The sequence below is a fragment of the Eleutherodactylus coqui genome, chromosome 1, assembly GCF_035609145.1.
Source record: "Eleutherodactylus coqui strain aEleCoq1 chromosome 1, aEleCoq1.hap1, whole genome shotgun sequence".
NCBI classification, from domain to species: Eukaryota; Metazoa; Chordata; class Amphibia; order Anura; family Eleutherodactylidae; genus Eleutherodactylus; species Eleutherodactylus coqui.
Window position 1 is genome coordinate 518,235,766 of NC_089837.1, and position 20,404 is coordinate 518,256,169.

General features: G+C 41.6%; 1 protein-coding gene across 1 annotated transcript in view; it reads left to right on the forward strand.

Annotated features, from left to right (window-relative positions):
- Positions 1-20,404, forward strand: part of DLG2 (discs large MAGUK scaffold protein 2) — a 469,593-nt gene that overhangs the window by 329,801 nt on the left and 119,388 nt on the right. Inside the window, exon 15 of the mRNA XM_066588133.1 lies at positions 2,519-2,633. Within this exon, the coding sequence (XP_066444230.1) occupies positions 2,519-2,633 (115 nt within the window). The remainder of the gene's footprint in view (positions 1-2,518; positions 2,634-20,404) is intronic.

The following is a 20,404-nucleotide window of genomic DNA, read 5'->3' on the forward strand; positions in this document are numbered from 1 at the left end:
TGCACCGTGTTTTTGAGATGCAATGCAGACGCGGGAGTAGCTGAGGGTCCCATCTGGCTTTTTGGATCACTTACACATGTACCAGGGAAGGAGGATGTGTTGGCAGATAGTTACTGCGCTTGATCTCTGTGACATTGGCAATGCCTCCTTCTCCCGGGCTGGGATTCCCAGCTACTCCCAATAGACAAGGCGCAATACTTGCAGCAAGATCAGCCGGACGAAATCAGTAGTTAATAGCCCAGGTGTGCATGTGAGAAATGGGGAGAGTCTACCAGGTGATGTCATACTGCTCATTACCATATGAGAAATGGGGAGAGTCTACCAGGTGATGTCATACTGCTCATTACCATATGAGAAATGGGGAGAGTCTACCAGGTGATATCATACTGCTCATTACCATATGAGAAATGGGGAGAGTCTACCAGGTGATGTCATACTGCTCATTACCATATGAGAAATGGGGAGAGTCTACCAGGTGATGTCATACTGCTCATTACCATATGAGAAATGGGGAGAGTCTACCAGGTGATATCATACTGCTCATTACCATATGAGAAATGGGGAGAGTCTACCAGGTGATGTCATACTGCTCATTACCATATGAGAAATGGGGAGAGTCTACCAGGTGATGTCATACTGCTCATTACCATATGCAGCGTGAAAAGTTTACATTGGGATTTCTGGCTAACGGAAAGCTAATAAAGTATTAAAACTCATCCTCAATATGCCCCGCCCACATGAAGTACAGCGGTAACGGCAGCTTACGTGTATAAATCCTGCTGACAAGTTCCCTTATAAAGGTGCGTTCACACGTAGTGGAATTGGTGCGGAGAAGAGGAGACAAGCAAACTTTGATGCCTTTCAGAATAAATAGAGGCTAGTGCTGCACCATGAACACTGCTCACCGCTCTGCCCGGCCTCTCCGCTGCAGCGCTGGTGCCAGGCACTACTCTCTCACCACGTCCTGGCCTGGCTGTTGGTCACCATCTCACCTCTGTGTTGTATAAGGTGTGGGGCCGGCACCAGCCCCACACCTTGACCTTCACTGCTGGGGAAAATCGGCACCAAATCCGCTACATGTAAACGCACTCTAAAGAGGTTTCCCATTACAGACATTTATTCCGTATCTACAGGACAGGGAATAAGTGTCTGATTGTTGGGGGTGCGACCATTGAAACCCCCTGCTATCCAAAGGCCGGTGTATCCGAATGCCCTGTGTGAATGGAGGGAGATTGATGCACTCGGCAATCTCTTGAATGTTACAGCAGTGAAGTACTGTATGCGCACTGCCACTTCAACATTCGGGGGCGCCAATCTCAGTATCACTTAGGACCCCCAACGGTCTCAGGATCACTTAGGACCCCCAACGGTCTCAGGATCAGTTAGGACCCCCAACAGTCTCAGGATCACTTAGGACCCCCATCGGTCTCAGGATCAGTTAGGACCCCCAACAGTCTCAGGATCACTTAGGACTTCCAACAATCTCAGGATCACTTAGGACTCCCAATGATCTCAGGATCACTTAGGACCCCCAACGGTCTGAGGATCAGTTAGGACTCCCAACGGTCTCAGGATCACTTAGGACCCCCAACGGTCTCAGGATCAGTTAGGACCCCCAACAGTCTCAGGATCACTTAGGACCCCCAATGGTCTGAGGATCAGTTAGGACTCCCAACAGTCTCAGGATCACTTAGGACTTCCAACGATCTCAGGATCACTTAGGACTCCCAATGATCTCAGGATCACTTAGGACTTCCAACGACCTCAGGATCACTTAGGACTCTCAATGATCCCAGGATCACTTAGGACCCCCAACGGTCTGAGGATCAGTTAGGACCCCCAACGGTCTCAGGATCACTTAGGACCCCCAATTGTCTCAGGATCACTTAGATCTCCAAACGGTTTCAGAATCACTTAAGACTCGCAACAGTCTCAGAATCACTTAGGACTTCCAACGATCTCAGGATCACTTAGGACTCCCAATGATCTCAGGATCACTTAGGACTTTCAACGATCTCAGGATCACTTAGGACTCCCAATGATCTCAGTATCACTTAGGACCCCCAATGGTCTGAGGATCAGTTAGGACTCCCAATGGTCTCAGGATCACTTAGGACCCCCAACGGTCTCAGGATCAGTTAGGACTCCCAACGGTCTCAGGATCAGTTAGGACCCCCAATTGTCTCAGGATCACTTAGATCTCCAAACGGTTTCAGAATCACTTAAGACTCCCAACAGTCTCAGAATCACTTAGGACCCTCCAGTGAGCCGATATTCAGATATCTATTGCCTGTCCTATAGATAGGAAATAAATGTCTACTAAAGGAAACCCCTTTGACCCTAGGTGGCGCTATTCTTTATACGTCAGAATAATTGGCAAGCTACTCCAGTCATTTTCTTACATCAGTCGTTTTAATTCGACCCGCATATTCGTTCATTCTCTCAGCTGCCTGACAGTTACGGACGGGTCACTTGGCTGACATTTGATAACACGCTTCTGCTTTAATTTTCTTTTCAGAGTACGCTCGATTTGAAGCAAAAATCCATGACCTGCGCGAGCAGATGATGAATCACAGCATGAGTTCTGGGTCCGGCTCTCTGAAAACTAACCAAAAGCGTTCCCTCTATGTGCGGTAAGTGGAGAGAAAAAATACTGGTTGTCAAAATTTTTGAAAAATGTTTTTGAGTGCAGTGATTGGTTACTTTATATGTCTATGGAAGATTGGGGGAGGTGCCGGACCATCATACAGCTATAGGGACTTTGGGGTTCGGTGGTCAAGGAACTGTGCGGACCTGCAGCAAAAGAGATGTAACCCCCACTGGTGGGAACATGTTAGTTTACGTCTAAAGCCTGAAGTCAATGGGTACTTTCACGCGTAGCTGAATCGCAGTAGAAAATAAAAAAACGCATCAAAATCGACTCTGAGGGCGCCCACCCACTGGCGATTTTTTTTCTCTGCAGGGGTCTATGAGACTTGTAATGTTAAAATCACGATCGCCCAAAATCACGATTTCACGGTAAATTGCGATTTGCACAAGCTGCGCACACCATCACCCAGCAACCGCTACTGGATGCTACTGCCATGGTTTGGTGATACAGAAGTGTGCTGTCTGTGACCAGGGGAATGATGGTGGCGCCAGTAGCAGCGACCGTGTTTACAGCGCTCTTGGTGCAAGCGGTGAGCACTCAGTTTTCGGAGGTGGGAGTGGCGCTGTTATGTGCAGGCGGTGAGCGGACATTTGTAGATGTGCTTATGGACTCTGCACCAATGATGCGGAAAGGATGCAGATTTTGCGCAGATTTTCCACTGTGCGGATGTAGGAGGAGGAAGAGAAGGAGACAAATTATTTTTGTAGATTTGGCCGAGGCTAACAGCCTGAGATTCGCACCTCACTTTTAGTAGATTTTGCCCCCAAACTGGGTTCTAGTGTTTCGGTTCGCTGAAAACTACTTAGAAAGTCCCGATGAAATCAATGGGACTTAAAATCAGAAATCGAAACCGCTGATGTGAACGAGACCAAACGAGTTTGTTACAGTGTATCAGTATGTTATAATGACAGACAAGCGCGGAGGGATATTTGGGGTGTTCCTATCTGTAGCTGTGTCCGTCCATCTACTCCTCATTCCGTGTGAATCTTCTATTCATTGTATGGAATGTCTCGAGGGAGCGAGAAGCAGCAGGAGAGAGGAAGCCGTTATATAGTTCTAGGAGTTTAGTCTCCAGCTTGTCGTGTCTTCGGGGCGCAATGAACGCGGGAGGATCTGGAGGCTTCAGCAACTTGTTCATTATTGACGAAAGGTCTATGAGCCAAAAATGCCGAAATCCCATCTCCTGACTGCGACAGAGCGGCTGTGTGATAATGTTACCTGCAGCAAAAGCGTTATATATGAGTGCTCATCGTGAGGTTAACCCTTCTTCAGCACACGGACATTCTCCGTTTTTTCCTCCCCCCGCTTCATAACTTTTTTAAAGGGGTTGTGTGAAGGCTCCATTTGGCAGTAAAGTTGCTGAAATCTTCATTGTATATTCACTGACCTCCTCTGTCTCTTCCCTTCCTATGTTGGTGTCCCCACTACTCTGGGGGGTCAATGCTGTTAGGTACTAAAAACTACAATTCCCATGAGCACACTGTGACCTTGTGTGCTAGGCTCCTCCCACCAGACTCTTTAACTCTACAGTCTGCCTACTACACTGTGCCCAGAGGGATCCGTAGGAAGCTCGTGCCTCTGTCATGTTCCGTATTTATGCCGCTGCATCGCTCTTCTTCTACGAGGGCCCCATATATACATACAGGGAGTAGATCATTATATGAAGATCTATATGCGGCACATACACTTTCTATATACCTACCTGTTATAATATACCGCTCACGTTCCAATCAAACCTTCCAGCTTTCCGTCACTCAATTTCTGTTACTTTCCTGCGCATTGCGGCTGCACAAAAAAACTCAGAATACTATACATTACTGCGCATTTGCGCACCAAAGATCCCCATAGAAATCAATGGGGGGGACGGGTGTGGTGTGTGCAAATGAGTGTAGAATACGCAAGAAAATGCATAATACACTGCATGATTCCACTGGATCAAGAAGACATCTGGAACTCAGTAGACACATTAGCCAAATCTTGCATGAATATGAATGCGGCCATAAATACGAGCAATTTTTTTTCTCTCGCATTACCATGGATGACCATCGAGAGATCTGCTTCCATAGAAGTCGATAACCTCCTCCATTGCAACGGGCTTGTTAACTGATGGAGCAGATGTAGCAAGCCAAGCGTGTAAGTGTGCAGCTACCTAAGAAACCGACTCAACCCCCATCCATATGTTCCAATAAGGTCCCAACTATGGAGTAAATGAGCGTTTATAATGAGCCGTCAGTAAAACGGAGCCCATGCTCTAAGGAGACGTGATGGAGATGACTCCGGACAGGGTTCAAGTCAAAACCTGAATCGAAAAAATGAAGAACCTAATTCTCACCGCGTTATCTCTGAGCTGCCGACACATGGCGGAGTCTTCTGTCTCATCCCGCGTCATGCTATTAATGGGCATAAACAAGCGGCGTAATGACCATCTTCAGAGCCGGCTGGCACGGTAGACGTATAATAATACTATCCACGGTCACTTACAGAATCAATAGGTGTTCTTTTTTTCAGATCTCAGCGGAGACACGCGGGCTTCTGACCGTAAAAACTGTCTGCACCATTGCCCAATAATCTCCAGTCCTTGAAGCGTGTGATTGGATCTTCGATGTTTGATTAAACAGGAGAAAAACTTTACAGTTCAACCATAAAGTTGTTGCTTTTTTCTTTTTGTATTTCACGTTATTTGATACACAGATCCATCCCTGATTGACTACAGTCCTCCGAGGACGACGCCTGCGGCTCCCCGCACAGGGGCTGAGATGCCAAAATCCGGGCCGAAAGTCCTGGATATAAAATGACAAAGACACAAGGAGGTGACTGGACTGTCAGACACTTCACTCCCATCACATCGGGACACAATACTTACATCAGGCCAAGGAGCTTCTGACGTTACTCCCAGCACAAACACTGTTAGGGACTATACACCCAGCCGAAGGCAAAGGAAAGCTCTCATGCCATCCGTGGGGCAGGGTAGATAGATTGATAGATATACATAAGAAAGATAGATAGATAGATAGATAGATAGATATACATAAGAAAGATAGATAGATAGATAGATAGATAGATAGATAGATAGATAGATATGGGATAGATAGATAGATATGAGATAGAGGGATAGAGGGATAGATAGATAGATAGATAGGAGATAGATAGATAGATAGATGATAGATAGATAGGAGATAGATAGATAGGAGATAGATAGATGATAGATAGATAGATAGATATTAGATAGATAGATAGATAGATTGATTGATAGATAGATAGATATTAGATAGATAGATAGATAGATAGATAGATAGATAGATAGATATGAGATAGATAGATAGAGAGAGAGCTAGATATGAGATAGATAGATAGATAGATAGATATGAGATAGATAGATAGATAGATAGATATGAGATAGAGGGATAGATAGATAGATAGATAGATAGATAGATAGATAGGAGATAGATAGATGATAGATAGATAGGAGATAGATAGATAGGAGATAGATAGATAGGAGATAGATAGATAGATAGATAGATAGATAGATAGATGATAGATAGATAGATAGATAGATAGATAGATATTAGTTAGATAGATTGATAGATAGATAGATATGAGATAGATAGATAGATATGAGATAGATAGATAGAGAGAGAGCTAGATATGAGATAGATAGATAGATAGATAGATAGATAGATAGATATGAGATAGATAGATAGATAGATAGGTAGATAGATATGAGATAGAGGGATAGAGGGATAGATAGATAGATAGATAGATAGATAGATAGATAGATAGATAGGAGATAGATAGGTGATAGATAGATAGATATGAGATAGATAGATATTAGATAGATAGATAGATAGATAGATAGATAGATAGGAGATTAATATGAGACAGATCGATATGAAATAGTTAGATTGATAGGTAAATGATACTGTAGATATAAGATAGATAATTAGATGTGAGATAGATAGCTAGATATGAGATAGATATGAGATAGATAGATATTAGATAGCTAGATATGAGATAGATAGATAGATAGATATGAGATAGATAGATAAATAGATAGATATGAGATAGATAGATAGATAAATAGATGGATATTAGATAGATAGATATGAGACAGATAGATAGATAGATATTAGATAGATAGATAGATAGATAGATAGATAATAGATAGATAGATATATGGAGATAGATAGATAGATAGGAGATAGATAGATAGATAGATCGATAAATGATAGATAGATAGATAGATAGATAGATTAGATAGATAGATAGATAGATCGATAAATGATAGATAGATATGAGATAGATGAGATAGATAGATAGATAGATAGATATGAGATAGATAGATAGATATGAGCTATAGATAGATATGAGATAGAGAGATAGATAGATAGATATGAGATAGAGAGATAGATATTAGATAGTTATTTAGATAGATATAAGATAGATATGAGACAGATAGATATGAGAGAGATAGAGAGATAGATAGATAGATAGATAGATAGATAGATAGATTTATATATCCTACATCTATGTACACACATTCATCAGCCTTCTAATCTTTCTTCAGCCGCCTGGACGCAATGTAATAGCCGGAATAATAGAGGACAGAGGCAGATGCTGTCAGACGTTATTACCGCCAGAAAATAATTAGGACACTCCTAAAATCGGAGCCAGCACACTTCTGCAAAAAGCGGCAATTTTCTAGTCACCGGCTGCCATTCTGCAAATTACTCCCATCTCACATCATTGCTGCTCTCAGACCTCAGGGAGCAAATTGCAGCAGTGAACTCGGTAGCGGGAAATGCGCGTCGTTATTACTTTATGGTGATGGAATACACACGGGTGGTCCATTCCAGGGTTTTACTGCCCCCAGCGCAGGATTTAAAGATGTATACCCGTGGAGAGCTATAAGCAAAGTAAACGGTGCTCGGGGCCTTTAAATCGCAGCACACTGGAGATGACGCTGTACTTTGGTCTCAGCACTAAGGACAGCTCCTCATGTAAAATAGTGGGAAAAAGACTTCACAGTATTGGGAATTCAGACATTGACTTATAGGGAAGTCATCTTCCAATAGGTGGCGCTGCAGGGGCATTGCCATATCTCGTATTTGCATACCAAATTTCTCAGAGAGCATTGCATGACGAATTAGTCTCCTTAGGTCTCCATAAAGAGATACAGTACTTCTCCCAATAAGCAAACGATCTCAGGAAAAGACCACACCAAATACCCCTCCATCTGCTGCCACTAACAGCCCTGCGGGAAACCGCTTCAATATAATCCTGCGAGGAGACCAGTCCTGTTAAATAAAAACCTAAATCAGGCTCTGTTCTTTAAGGGGTTAACACTTTGCTATTTATGCAGATGGAATATTATAAACACAGCCTTCAATCTCTGAGCAACAGTGTCTCTATTATGAAGGCCCATCCTCCTGTATCTCAGGCTGTAACTGCCAGACAATTGAACAGTTTCAGTCCTGCTACAGGCATGCTGTTTAACTGAGGCCGGCCTCACTTACAGTGTATTACGTGGGAGTACTCGCTCCGACCGGGTCCAGGATGGGTCATAGATCTGTCTGTTTCTCAGGTGGCTCCAGGCAACATGCAGTCTCTGTTTTGCCCAGTCCATAGCCTGCTGCTTCTTCTCTGCTGCTTCCTGCAGTCTCCAGCAGCTCTCTTTCTGCAGGCTATCACGTCTCTCCTGGCAGCTCTTCTGCAGACTGTTGCACCTTGTCATCACTTGTGCTCACTGTTACAGTCCCTGCACTCTCCTGTGGCGCAGCTGGATTTCCTCTTGTATGGTGCTTGCAGCACTAAGAATGTTCAGGCTCTGGGGGAGGGGCTTCCTGTTCACCGCTGACAAGCGCAGTCTATTTCTGGCGCTTCCTGCGTCTAAATTCCCTGCCTTGTGTCAGTTTCCAGCACAGTGTTAGTATTTTCCTGCTCTCTGCTTCCCCTTCTCTTCACTGGCGGGGGTGGAGCTACATGGAGTGGGCAGGAACCGCTATGCTAATAAGAGGGGAGCGAGGTAGCGCTCTCCCCTCTCACACATTTTGCACGTTCTGTACTATATAATGTAGAACAAATTACTTCAAAGTACATTCACACGTAGCGGGAAATGGTGCGGATTTTCTGTAACGTAAAATCTGCGCTCAAATCCACATCAAAATTGCAACAAAAATCCCATTGGTGAAGATTTTGACACAGTTTTTATTATGGATCTGCAGATTTCACTAGTTCAATTGAAAGGGTGAAATGTGCTGCGGGTCGGTATCAAAAGCTGCAAACATAACGATTCCAGTGGTGTGAATTTTGATGTTTTTGTTGGTTTTTTTTGTCACTGATTCGATGCGGATTTTCCACTGCAGTATAACGGTATTGGTTAAGTGTCACCCCACTTTGTATGTCAACTTTCCACCATTCTGGACAAGGGGAAAGTTGAGTGAACTCCTCCATATTCTCTCCCTCGCATCTGCAGAGGACTCTGATGTACATGATAGCAATAAAGTTAGCCAGTGACGAGGGGATGTTAATTACCCCCCTGCCAGTGAGGTTGGACACCTCTGGGGTTTCTTGTAAACGTTCTGCTCCGTGACTGCTAGTGTCCTTATGAAAGGAGAAATTTATATTGGATATTATGGGTCACACGGAGGCGCCAGCCCAACGTCAAATACATTTTCCAAACCGTGAAGACACAGCGGACCTGGTGCAGTTATTCCCCTCTCTGTTGTTACCATGCGGTGGCTGCCGCGGGCACGGGTGGCTGGTTGGTGTAGCGCACATGCTCGTGGGTCTGGGCGGAGAGGTGCGTGCGCCTGTGAGTGCCGTCTATGCACGAGCCCCTGGTCATGGGATTCTGCTGGGAGGTAGTCGCCTCCTCCTCTCCGCCCCTAGGTGGAGGCTTCTGTTTATAAGGCTGGCAGTGAGGTCCATTCACTGCCAGTTATTGGTTTCTGTCAGTGTGTTTGCATCCTGCCTCTGTCGGTCTCCTGTTGTCAGCTTGTTTGCTATATCTGCTAGGTTCTCCCATCTGCCTCGGTCTGCTTGTATTTTCTGTTGGTTTGTTCATCTCCCTTACTGTCGGTATTCTACCCTGTCCCATCTTGGCACGCCAGCGTCCCTCCTCGGTCCCTAGCGAGAGTAGAGACCGCCGCTGAGTTACCCACCTGGGTTTAGCCTGGAGTGGAGGCAAGTAGGCAGGGACAGAGGTTGCGGGTAAGTTCTAGGGCAACCCGGGCCGGCGTATCATCGGGTAGGATACCGTAACATCTGTGTGACCCCCAGAACCTCCAGAATTGCCTAAAGGCATAGCCGATCATCTATCCCCCATTATGTTTAGTATCTATGGATAGATAAATTCCTAATATTAAACATGACGGCCATATCTTCCCCATCGGAGCGCCTCCCGGGGAAATATAGCCAAAACATAAAATCAGGGTTTCCTACAGATGATCCACGCATCAACCTGCCCTTCATGATGTCAGAAGAAGGTTGGTGGGGGTACGCTTCTGCGGAGGCTGTAAAAAATAAAGGGGGTTCGTTACCCAGGTGGTCAGATTCATGGGGTCACATCGAGTTTTGGTTGATCATCTTTCTACAATACCCCTTGCATATCAGGACTAGTGGAAACAGTGAGTGTGTGCGGGTATTCGAGGCGGCAGACCGGATCAGGGGGTGATTTGAGGTTTCAATCTCCATTCGTGCAGAAGCCTGGGAAAGCTGGGTACAAATCCACCTGTATTCTAACAATTCTGCGCTTGCAATCGCGCTAGAGTGATCGGTCGAGGCTCTGCCGGGACAAGTCATAGCATCGATAGCACTCGGATCAGTCGATCCATGACAAATCGGTGATGGAGGCGGAAACGGTCGGGTTGACCCTCTTTCTTCGAGACACGCGCATTTTCCACTACATGTAAATCCAAATATATGACATGCTGCGCCTTTTCTATCTCGCATCGTCATTGTGAGAGAGATACGGCCCATGTAAATTGATACATTTGAAATAATGGGTTCTTTTTATGTGTGATTTCTACACATCTCTTAATGCACAGAAATTGCGAAAATATGAAAAGACTTGAGGAATATTATGTTATCCACCAGTCACATATCCAGATTTTTTTTTTTACCCCTCCCCCATGCATCTTAGTATTTTCACAACAGGCGTAGACAGAGACAATATTAATATTGGTGTTGTTTTGTTTTTTTTGCAATTATAATTAACACAGCCGTCGTCATGGCAACTACTGTTATTTCCCAGGCCGGGATCTGCTTCCCTTTTTCACATATGCTGTTGATTTAATTGTTTGTGATAGAATCTCTTCCCGGCGGAGCCGTTTTCTGCCCTTGAAATCAATTATAAAGGCATTCCAGAATTTCTGGGGTTAACTTTAAACCAACCGGCACTGTGGCCTAATTAATGACAGCGACACTCATGTTTCTCCATCTCCGTTTATTAAGAAGCTAAGCACAAGTCAAGCATGGGTCATGTAGACATCACTAGGACGGCGGACCCTCGTCTCCCACAGCGCTCCCCAGCGCGGCCGCATCATGGAGGTGCCCAGAGGGATGTGGGGGCTCCTTTCCTCCATTCTAGCGACTGCTGAGGGTCCTAATGGTCAGACCCCCACCGATCTAACATTTATCACCTGTCCTACTACTGATGTGGACAAAATACAATGATAGCAACACTGAACAGCCACTATAAATGAGACCTCCATAAAGTAGCAAGTCGGACCTTATTCAGAACCACAGCAATCCATCATGGCGCAGATCCCACTAGGGGATTAAATCGTTCTTCAAGAATATCGGCCCCTGTGGACAGGAAGCTTTTTGTACTTGTAGGTGCAGACATGTTCCGACCAGCTGACAGGAAGGGGTCATGGATTCATGCTGCTTGTGGCAAATTCTGCTTTCCAATCAGCACGGGGCAACAGAAATCTGGATCCTTCTGGCCAGGAGAAGTTTTTCTGCTGCTCAGTGATACAAGTTTTCGTCTCTTTTGCCCTCTGGAGTCCGACCTTTCTGGTGCTGGAACTGGTCGCCTGCTGTTGTAGCCCATCTGTGCTAAGGAATGGCAAGTTATATGTTTGGACACGTTAGTTGAAGCCCCAGTGTTGTATTCGGCTGCTCCTGACTGTGCAGCATCTGCTGGGCAGAACGATTCCTGACATCCTCCTCTGACCCCTTTCGGTGATGAGTTGTTTGTATGGACAGGATCCCCTTTCAGAGGATGTCCTTCCTCAATTACGCCATTCTCGGTATACTCTCTACATCATTACATGAGAGAATCCCCGTCGTTGACAGCGAGGCCCCTGCTAGTCTAGCACCGATGACCGGGCCTCGTTGGAAGTCGCTCAGATTGCTGGATTTTCCCATCTAATGTAGATTCACACTGAAACTAATCCACAGAAAACTTGTCACGTGATTTTATGCTTCGGGGTCACGGGGAGAATTATCATACAGGGAGGCGCCAATTGTGAGAGGGTCGGGGGCTCTAATAAAGGGCCATTCAGTGTACCTCCTGAAGTCTGGGGGGCTCTCCCTGCATTTGAGTGTATTTTGTACTAACTTGTATTGCCAGTCTTGCAGTATCATTTACAATTACAGGTGGACTTGCCTTTGCAGTTCCTTCATACATCTGCAGGAACGATTTCCAATATGTTTCTGGTGTCTGGAGATTTACTGCAGGTCAGGGCTGGGCTCAGTACAGAGGCTGCTGATGTGAATCATCTCCTGCCTGCAGGGCACCGGCTTCTCCTTGCTTCGCCCATGTAGTATTCCTAATTGGCCAGGATTAATGGATACAGCAGTATCTACGAGGAAGAGAGAAATCAATCCTAGAATTTTTCTAGACTGACCTCCAAATAAAGAATGACCGGAAAGTCTGACCTTCCAGGGTCTTAGAGACTTCGCATTAAGATTCAACTGTTAAGTAAAGAAAATGCTAAATCCAATAAAACACAACTAAGATAACAGTGAGGATATGAGAGAAATAAAGCAAATCCAACATCAAAGTAAAGAAAAGAACTAACGAACCCGAAATATTATGATTCCCCAACCAGAACCTCATCTGCCACCATGTGAATCATGAAAGGATGAGAGTTGAACATACTTACGGTATATACATTGTATATTAGGCTCAACCAGAAACAACACAACCACATTCTCCTTCAGGAATTAACATGTACAAGAATATATCTACATAAATGCTTTTAATGCTGCAATATCGCTGCGCTTTGTAACGCGATTGTCAATGGGACTTTCTAATGTTAAAAACGCAATACAGGTTGGTGCTTTGCAATTTTTTTTAACATTAGATAGTCCCATTCACAATCGCGTTAAAAAGCGCAGCTATATTGCAGCGTTAAAAAAACGCAAGTGGGTGTTCACCCTTAATAGTGATCCTATAAACAGAAATATAAGTACTATAATACTGCCCCCTATGTACAAGAATTTATCTACTATAATACTGCTCCTATGTACAAGAATATAACTACTATAATACTGCCCCCTATGTACAAGAATATAACTACTATAACACTGCTCCCTATGTACAAGAATATAACTACTATAATACTGCCCACTATGTACAAGAATATAACTACTATAATACTGACCCTATGTAGAAGAATATAACTACTATAATACTGCCCACTATGTACAAGAATATAACTACTATAATACTGCTCCCTATGTACAAGAATATAACCACTATAATACTGCCCCCTATGTACAAGAATATAACTACTATAATACTGCCCCCTATGTACAAGAATATAACTGCTATAATACTGCCCCCTCTGTACAAGAATATAACTACTATAATACTGCCCCTATGTACAAGAATATAACTACTATAATACTGCTCCTATATACAAGAATATAACTATTATAATACTGCCCCTATGTACAAGAATATAACTACTATAATACTGCCCCCTATGTACAGGAATATAACTACTATAATACTGCCCCCTATGTACAAGAATTTAACTACTATAACACTGCCCGCTATGTACAAGGATATAACTACTATAATACTGCCTCCTATGTACAGGAATATAACTACTATAATACTGCCCCCTGTGTACAAGAATATAACTACTATAATACTGCCACCTATGTACAAAAATATAACTACTATAATACTGCCCCCTATGTATAAGAATATAACTACTATAATACTGCCCCCTATGTACAAGAATATAACTACTATAATACTGCTCCCTATGTACAAGAATATAACCACTATAATACTGCCCCCTATGTACAAGAATATAACTACTATAATACTGCCCCCTATGTACAAGAATATAACTACTATAATACTGCCCCCTATGTACAAGAATATACCTACTATAATACTGCCTCCTATGTACAAGAATATAACTACTATAATACTGCTCCCTATGTACAAGAATATAACCACTATAATACTGCCCCCTATGTACAAGAATATAACTACTATAATACTACTCCTATATACAAGAATATAACTATTATAATACTGCCCCTATGTACAAGAATATAACTACTATAATACTGCCCCCTATGTACAGGAATATAACTACTATAATACTGCCCCCTATGTACAAGAATATACCTACTATAATACTGCCCACTATGTACAAGAATATAACTACTATAATACTGCTCACTATGTACAAGAATATAACCACTATAATACTGCCCCCTATGTACAAGAATATAACTACTATAATACTGCTCCTATATACAAGAATATAACTATTATAATACTGCCCCTATGTACAAGAATATAACTACTATAATACTGCCCCCTATGTACAGGAATATAACTACTATAATACTGCCCCCTATGTACAAGAATTTAACTACTATAACACTGCCCGCTATGTACAAGGATATAACTACTATAATACTGCCTCCTATGTACAGGAATATAACTACTATAATACTGCCCCCTGTGTACAAGAATATAACTACTATAATACTGCCACCTATGTACAAAAATATAACTACTATAATACTGCCCCCTATGTATAAGAATATAACTATTATAATACTGCCCCCTATGTACAAGAATATAACTACTATAATACTGCTCCTAAGTACAAGAATATAACTACTATAATACTGCCCCTTATGTACAAGAATATAACTACTATAATACTGCCTCCTATGTACAAGAATATAACTACTGTAATACTGCCCCCTATGTACAAGAATATAACTACTATAATACTGCCCCTTATATACAAGAATATAACTACTATAATACTGCCCCTCATATACAAGAATATAACTACTATAATACTGCCCCCTCTGTACAAGAATATAACTACCATAATACTGCCCCCTATGTACAAGAATATAACTACTATAATACTGCTCCTAAGTACAAGAATATAACTACTATAATACTGCCCTCTATGTACAAGAATATAACTACTATAATACTGCCCCCTATGTACAAAAATATAACTACTATAATACTGCCTCCTATGTACAAGAATATAACTACTATAATACTGCCCCCTATGTATAAGAATATAACTACTATAATACTGCCCCCTATGTACAAGAATATAACTCCTATAATACTGCTCCTAAGTACAAGAATATAACTACTATAATACTGCCCCCTATGTACAAGAATATAACTACTGTAATACTGCCCCCTATGTACAAGAATATAACTACTATAATACTGCCCCTTATATACAAGAATATAACTACTATAATACTGCCCCTCATATACAAGAATATAACTACTATAATACTGCCCCCTCTGTACAAGAATATAACTACCATAATACTGCCCCCTATGTACAAGAATATAACTACTATAATACTGCTCCTAAGTACAAGAATATAACTACTATAATACTGCCCCCTATGTACAAGAATATAACTACTATAATACTGCCTCCTATGTACAAGAATATAACTACTGTAATACTGCCCCCTATGTACAAGAATATAACTACTATAATATTGCCTCCTATGTACAAGAATATAACTACTATAATACTGCCTCCTATGTACAAGAATAGAACTACTATAATACGGCCCCCTATGTACAAGAATATAACTACTATAATACTGTCCCCTATGTACAAAAATATAACTACTATAATACTGCCTCCTATGTACAAGAATATAACTACTGTAATACTACCCCTATGTACTAGAATATAACTACTATAATATTGCCTCCTATGTACAAGAATATAACTACTATAATACTGCCTCCTATGTACAAGAATAGAACTACTATAATACGGCCCCCTATGTACAAGAATAAAACTACTATAATACTGCCCCCTATGTACAAAAATATAACTACTATAATACTGTCTCCTATGTACAAGAATAGAACTACTATATTACGGCCCCCTATGTACAAGAATATAACTACTATAATACTGCCCCCCTATGTACAAGAATATAACTACTATAATACTGCTCCTATGTACAAAAATATAACTACTATAATACTGCTCCTATGTACAAGAATATAACTACTATAATACTGCCTCCTATGTACAAGAATATAACTACTATAATACTGCCCCCCGTGTACAAGAATATAACTACTATAATACTGCCCCCTATATACAAGAATATAACTACTATAATACTGCCCCCTATGTACAAGAATATAACTACTATAATACTGCCCCCTATGTACAAGAATATAACTACTATAATACTGCCACTATGTACAAGAATATAACTACTATAATACTGCTCCTATGTACAAGAATATAACTACTATAATACTGCCCCCTATGTACAAGAATATAACTACTATAATATTGCCTCCTATGTACAAGAATATAACTACTATAATACTGCTTCCTATGTACAAGAATATAACTACTATAATACTGCTCCCATGTACAAGGATATAACTACTATAATACTGCCCCCTCTGTACAAGAATATAACTACTATAATACTGCCCCCTATGTTCAAGAATATAACTACTATAATACTGTCCCCTATATACAAGAATATAACTACTATAATACTGCCTCCTATGTACAAGAATATAACTACTATAATACTGCCCCCTATATACAAGAATATAACTACTATAATACTGCCCCCTATGTACAAGAATATAACTACTATAATACTGCTCCTATGTACAAGAATATAACTACTATAATACTGCCCCGTATGTACAGGAATATAACTACTATAATACTGCCCACGATGTACAAGAATATAACTACTATAATACTGCCTCCTATGTACAAGAATATAACCACTATAATACTGCTCCTATGTACAAGAATATAACTACTATAATACTGCCCCCTATGTACAAGAATATTACTACTATAATACTGCCCCCTATGTACCAGAATATAACTACTATAATACTGCTCCCATGTACAAGAATATATCTACTATAATACTGCCCCCTATGTACAAGAATATAACTACTATAATACTGCTTCCTATGTACAAGAATATAACTACTATAATACTGCCCCCTGTGTAGAAGAATATAACTACTATAATACTGCCCCCTATGTACAAGAATATAACTACTATAATACTGCCCCCTATGAAAAAGAATATAAGTACTATAATAATGCCTCCTATGTACAAGAATATAACTACTATAATACTGCCCCCTCCATCCAGGAATACAAGTGCTCTCACACATTATGTACAGTACATCCTTATCATTCACTGCAGTGGGTATATTACGCCCCTGCATCCATCTCTGTGCATTATAGGTCCTGTGATTAGTCAGATATCACATACATGTGTTACCTCCTTTAGACAGGTGATGATTGGTAAGTCAGTGGTTCTTTCCCACTGATGAGGTTGTAGTCGGAGTTATCCTCTCTTCCGCACACACAGTTACGGATGATTATCACATCATCTGGTGCAGAATGAAGAATTAGTGAACGTCTCGCTGACCTGTGAATGAATTATTGAGAAAAGCTTCAAACATCAAATGGAAAAATCATTCGTGTGATTATCAAGCCGCCTTCTGCCAGGGTGGAAAGGCTGCAGAGTTTCTGTTAGCGGAATTACGATGGAAAGTCTGCATCATTGCTAGCCAGGTGGAGGGGATTTTCAAAAATGTACTTTACACGGTGCAGATATTTTACACAACAAATCCGAATGTTTTTGAAAAACACTTTAGATTCTAAATCAGTAGCATGTTCATTCATGAAGTGCAATTGTGCTGCGGAATTCAACCATTTAAATAGAAGCGTTGAATTTGGCAGCTGTTGTGCAAGTGAAAACACGGCCAAATCTGAACCATTTACATGCGTATTTGATCATAAAATCCTAGAATGGTACAGTTGGGACCTCCAGGGTTATCGGGTCCAACCCCCTGCTCAGTGCAGGATCACTAAATCATCCCAGACAGATATTTGTCCAGCCTTTGTTTGAACACTTCCATTGAAGGAGAACTCCCCACTCCTGTGGCAACCTGTTCCACTCATTCATCCCCCTCACTGTCTAATACCTAATCTGTGTCTCCGGCCTTTCAGTTTCATCCCATTGCTTCTAGTCTCTCCTTGTGCAGATGAGAATAGGGCTGTTCCCTCTGCTCTTTGACAGCCCTTCAAATATTTGTAGACAGCTATTAAGTCTCCTCTCAGCCTTCTCTTCTGCAAGCTAAACATTCCCAGATCCTTCAACCGTTCCTCATAGGACATGATTTGCAGAGCGTTCATCATCTTGGTAACTCTTCTCCGAACTTGCTCCAGTTCGTCTATGTCTTTTTTAAAGTGGGGTGCCCAGAACTGGACACAGTATTCCAGATGCGGTTTGACTAAGGAAGAGTAAAGGGGGATACTTACCTCACGTGATCTAGGCTCTATGTTTCTCTTAATACATCCCAGAATTGTGTTTACCTTTTTGTCTGCTGCATCAAATTGTTGACTCATGTTCAGTCTATGATGTTATAGTATACCCAAGTCTTTTTCACATGTGCTGCTGCTTAGCCCAATTCCTCCTATTCTGTATGTGTTTTTTTTTCATTTTTCTTGGCCAGATGTAGGACTTAGCATTTCTCCTTGTTAAATACCATTCTCTTAGTCGCCACCCACTGTTCAAGCTTTTCTCTCTTCCCTAGTGTTAGCCATCCCTCCTAGCTGTGTCGTCTGCAAATTTGATCAGTTTCCCATTAATTCCCTCCTCCAGAGCATTTATAAAAATGTTGAACACTGGGCCTAGGACAGAACCTTGTGGTACCCCACTTCATACATTCTTCCACTTGGATGTGAAGCCATTTATGAGCACTCTTTGAGTGCGATCAGTTGTGAGTCCACCTAACAGTTGCCTTCTCAATCCCATATTTGGTCATATTTTTAAAAAAGTATGGTATGAGATACACTGTCAAAAACGTTACTAAAGTCAAGATATACTATATCCACCCCATTTCCCTGGTCAACCCAGTCGGTGATTCTGTCATAGAAGGAAATTAGATTTGTCTGGCATGACTTGTTTGTTACAAACCTCTGGTTAATTACTCCATTTTTATCCAAGTACTTGCATACATGCTGTTTAATAATTTGTTTAAAGATCTTTCCCGGTATAGATGTCAGGCTCACGGGCCTGTAGTTTCCTGGATCCACCTTCTTCCCTTTTTTGAAGATAGGGACAACATTTGCCCTTTTCCAATCTTCTGGGACTTCTCCTGTTCTCCAGTCATTTTCAAAGACTATGGCAAATGGTTCAGCAATCACCTCAGCTGCTTTCTTTAGTACCCTAGCATGTAATTCATCTGCACCTTGAGACTTGAAGTAATTTAAGTTAGCCAAGTGTTCCCTCACCAGCTCTCTGCTTACAAATAGCCTGCATTCTTTTATTCCCCCATTAGCACAGGGAAGATCAGTGGATGTTACATCTACTTTCTGAGAGAAAACAGATACAAAATAGGAATTTAAAAGTTCAGCCTTCTCAACATCTTTCTTAACCAATTCACCATTTTCATCTTGTAAGCATCCAATAGCATCTTTTACTTTTCTTTTGCTTTTGAAATACCCCAAAATTCTTTTTACTGCTTTTGGCCTCTGTTGCAAGCCTCAATTCCTTATTAGCTTTAGCTTTTCTGACACTTGCCCCACAGTTTCTGCAGACCGCATTATATTCTTCTTTAGATATTCCCCCCTCTTTCCCTTTGATTGACAAATTTTTCTTCGTTTTTAACATGTGTGCAAGTTCTGTGTTCATCCATCCTGGTCTCTTTAAATGTTTCCCTTTCTTCCTTCTTTTAGGGATTGTTAACGATTGTGCTTTCAGAATCTCATTCCACAATATTTCCCAACCTTCTTGGGCATTTCTGTCCTTAAGAACATCCAGCCATTGGATTCTTCCTACCCTCTTTCTGAGTTCAATAAAATCTGCCTCTCTGAAATCCAAACTTGAGGTCTGAGTTTTCTCAGGACCTCCTCCCCTATTTATCCAAAATTCAAAGATAGCATGATCACTGCCTCCTAAGGTGTCAGCCACCCTTACTTCCTCAACCATTTCCTCCCTGTTGGTAAGAATGAGGTCCAAGATGGCAGATCCCCTTGTTTTCTCTTCTACATTTAGGAAGGTAAAGTTGTCAGCAAGAGCGGATAAGAATTTGTTGGATCCATTACTTTTACCTGAGAGATTCCCAACAAATGTCTGGATCGGTAAAATCTCCCATAATCACTGTGTCATACTTTTTGGAGAGCTTGGCCATCTGATGTAGAAAGAGTTCATCCATATCTTCTTCTTGTCCAGGTGGCCTATAGCAAATGTCTACAATAG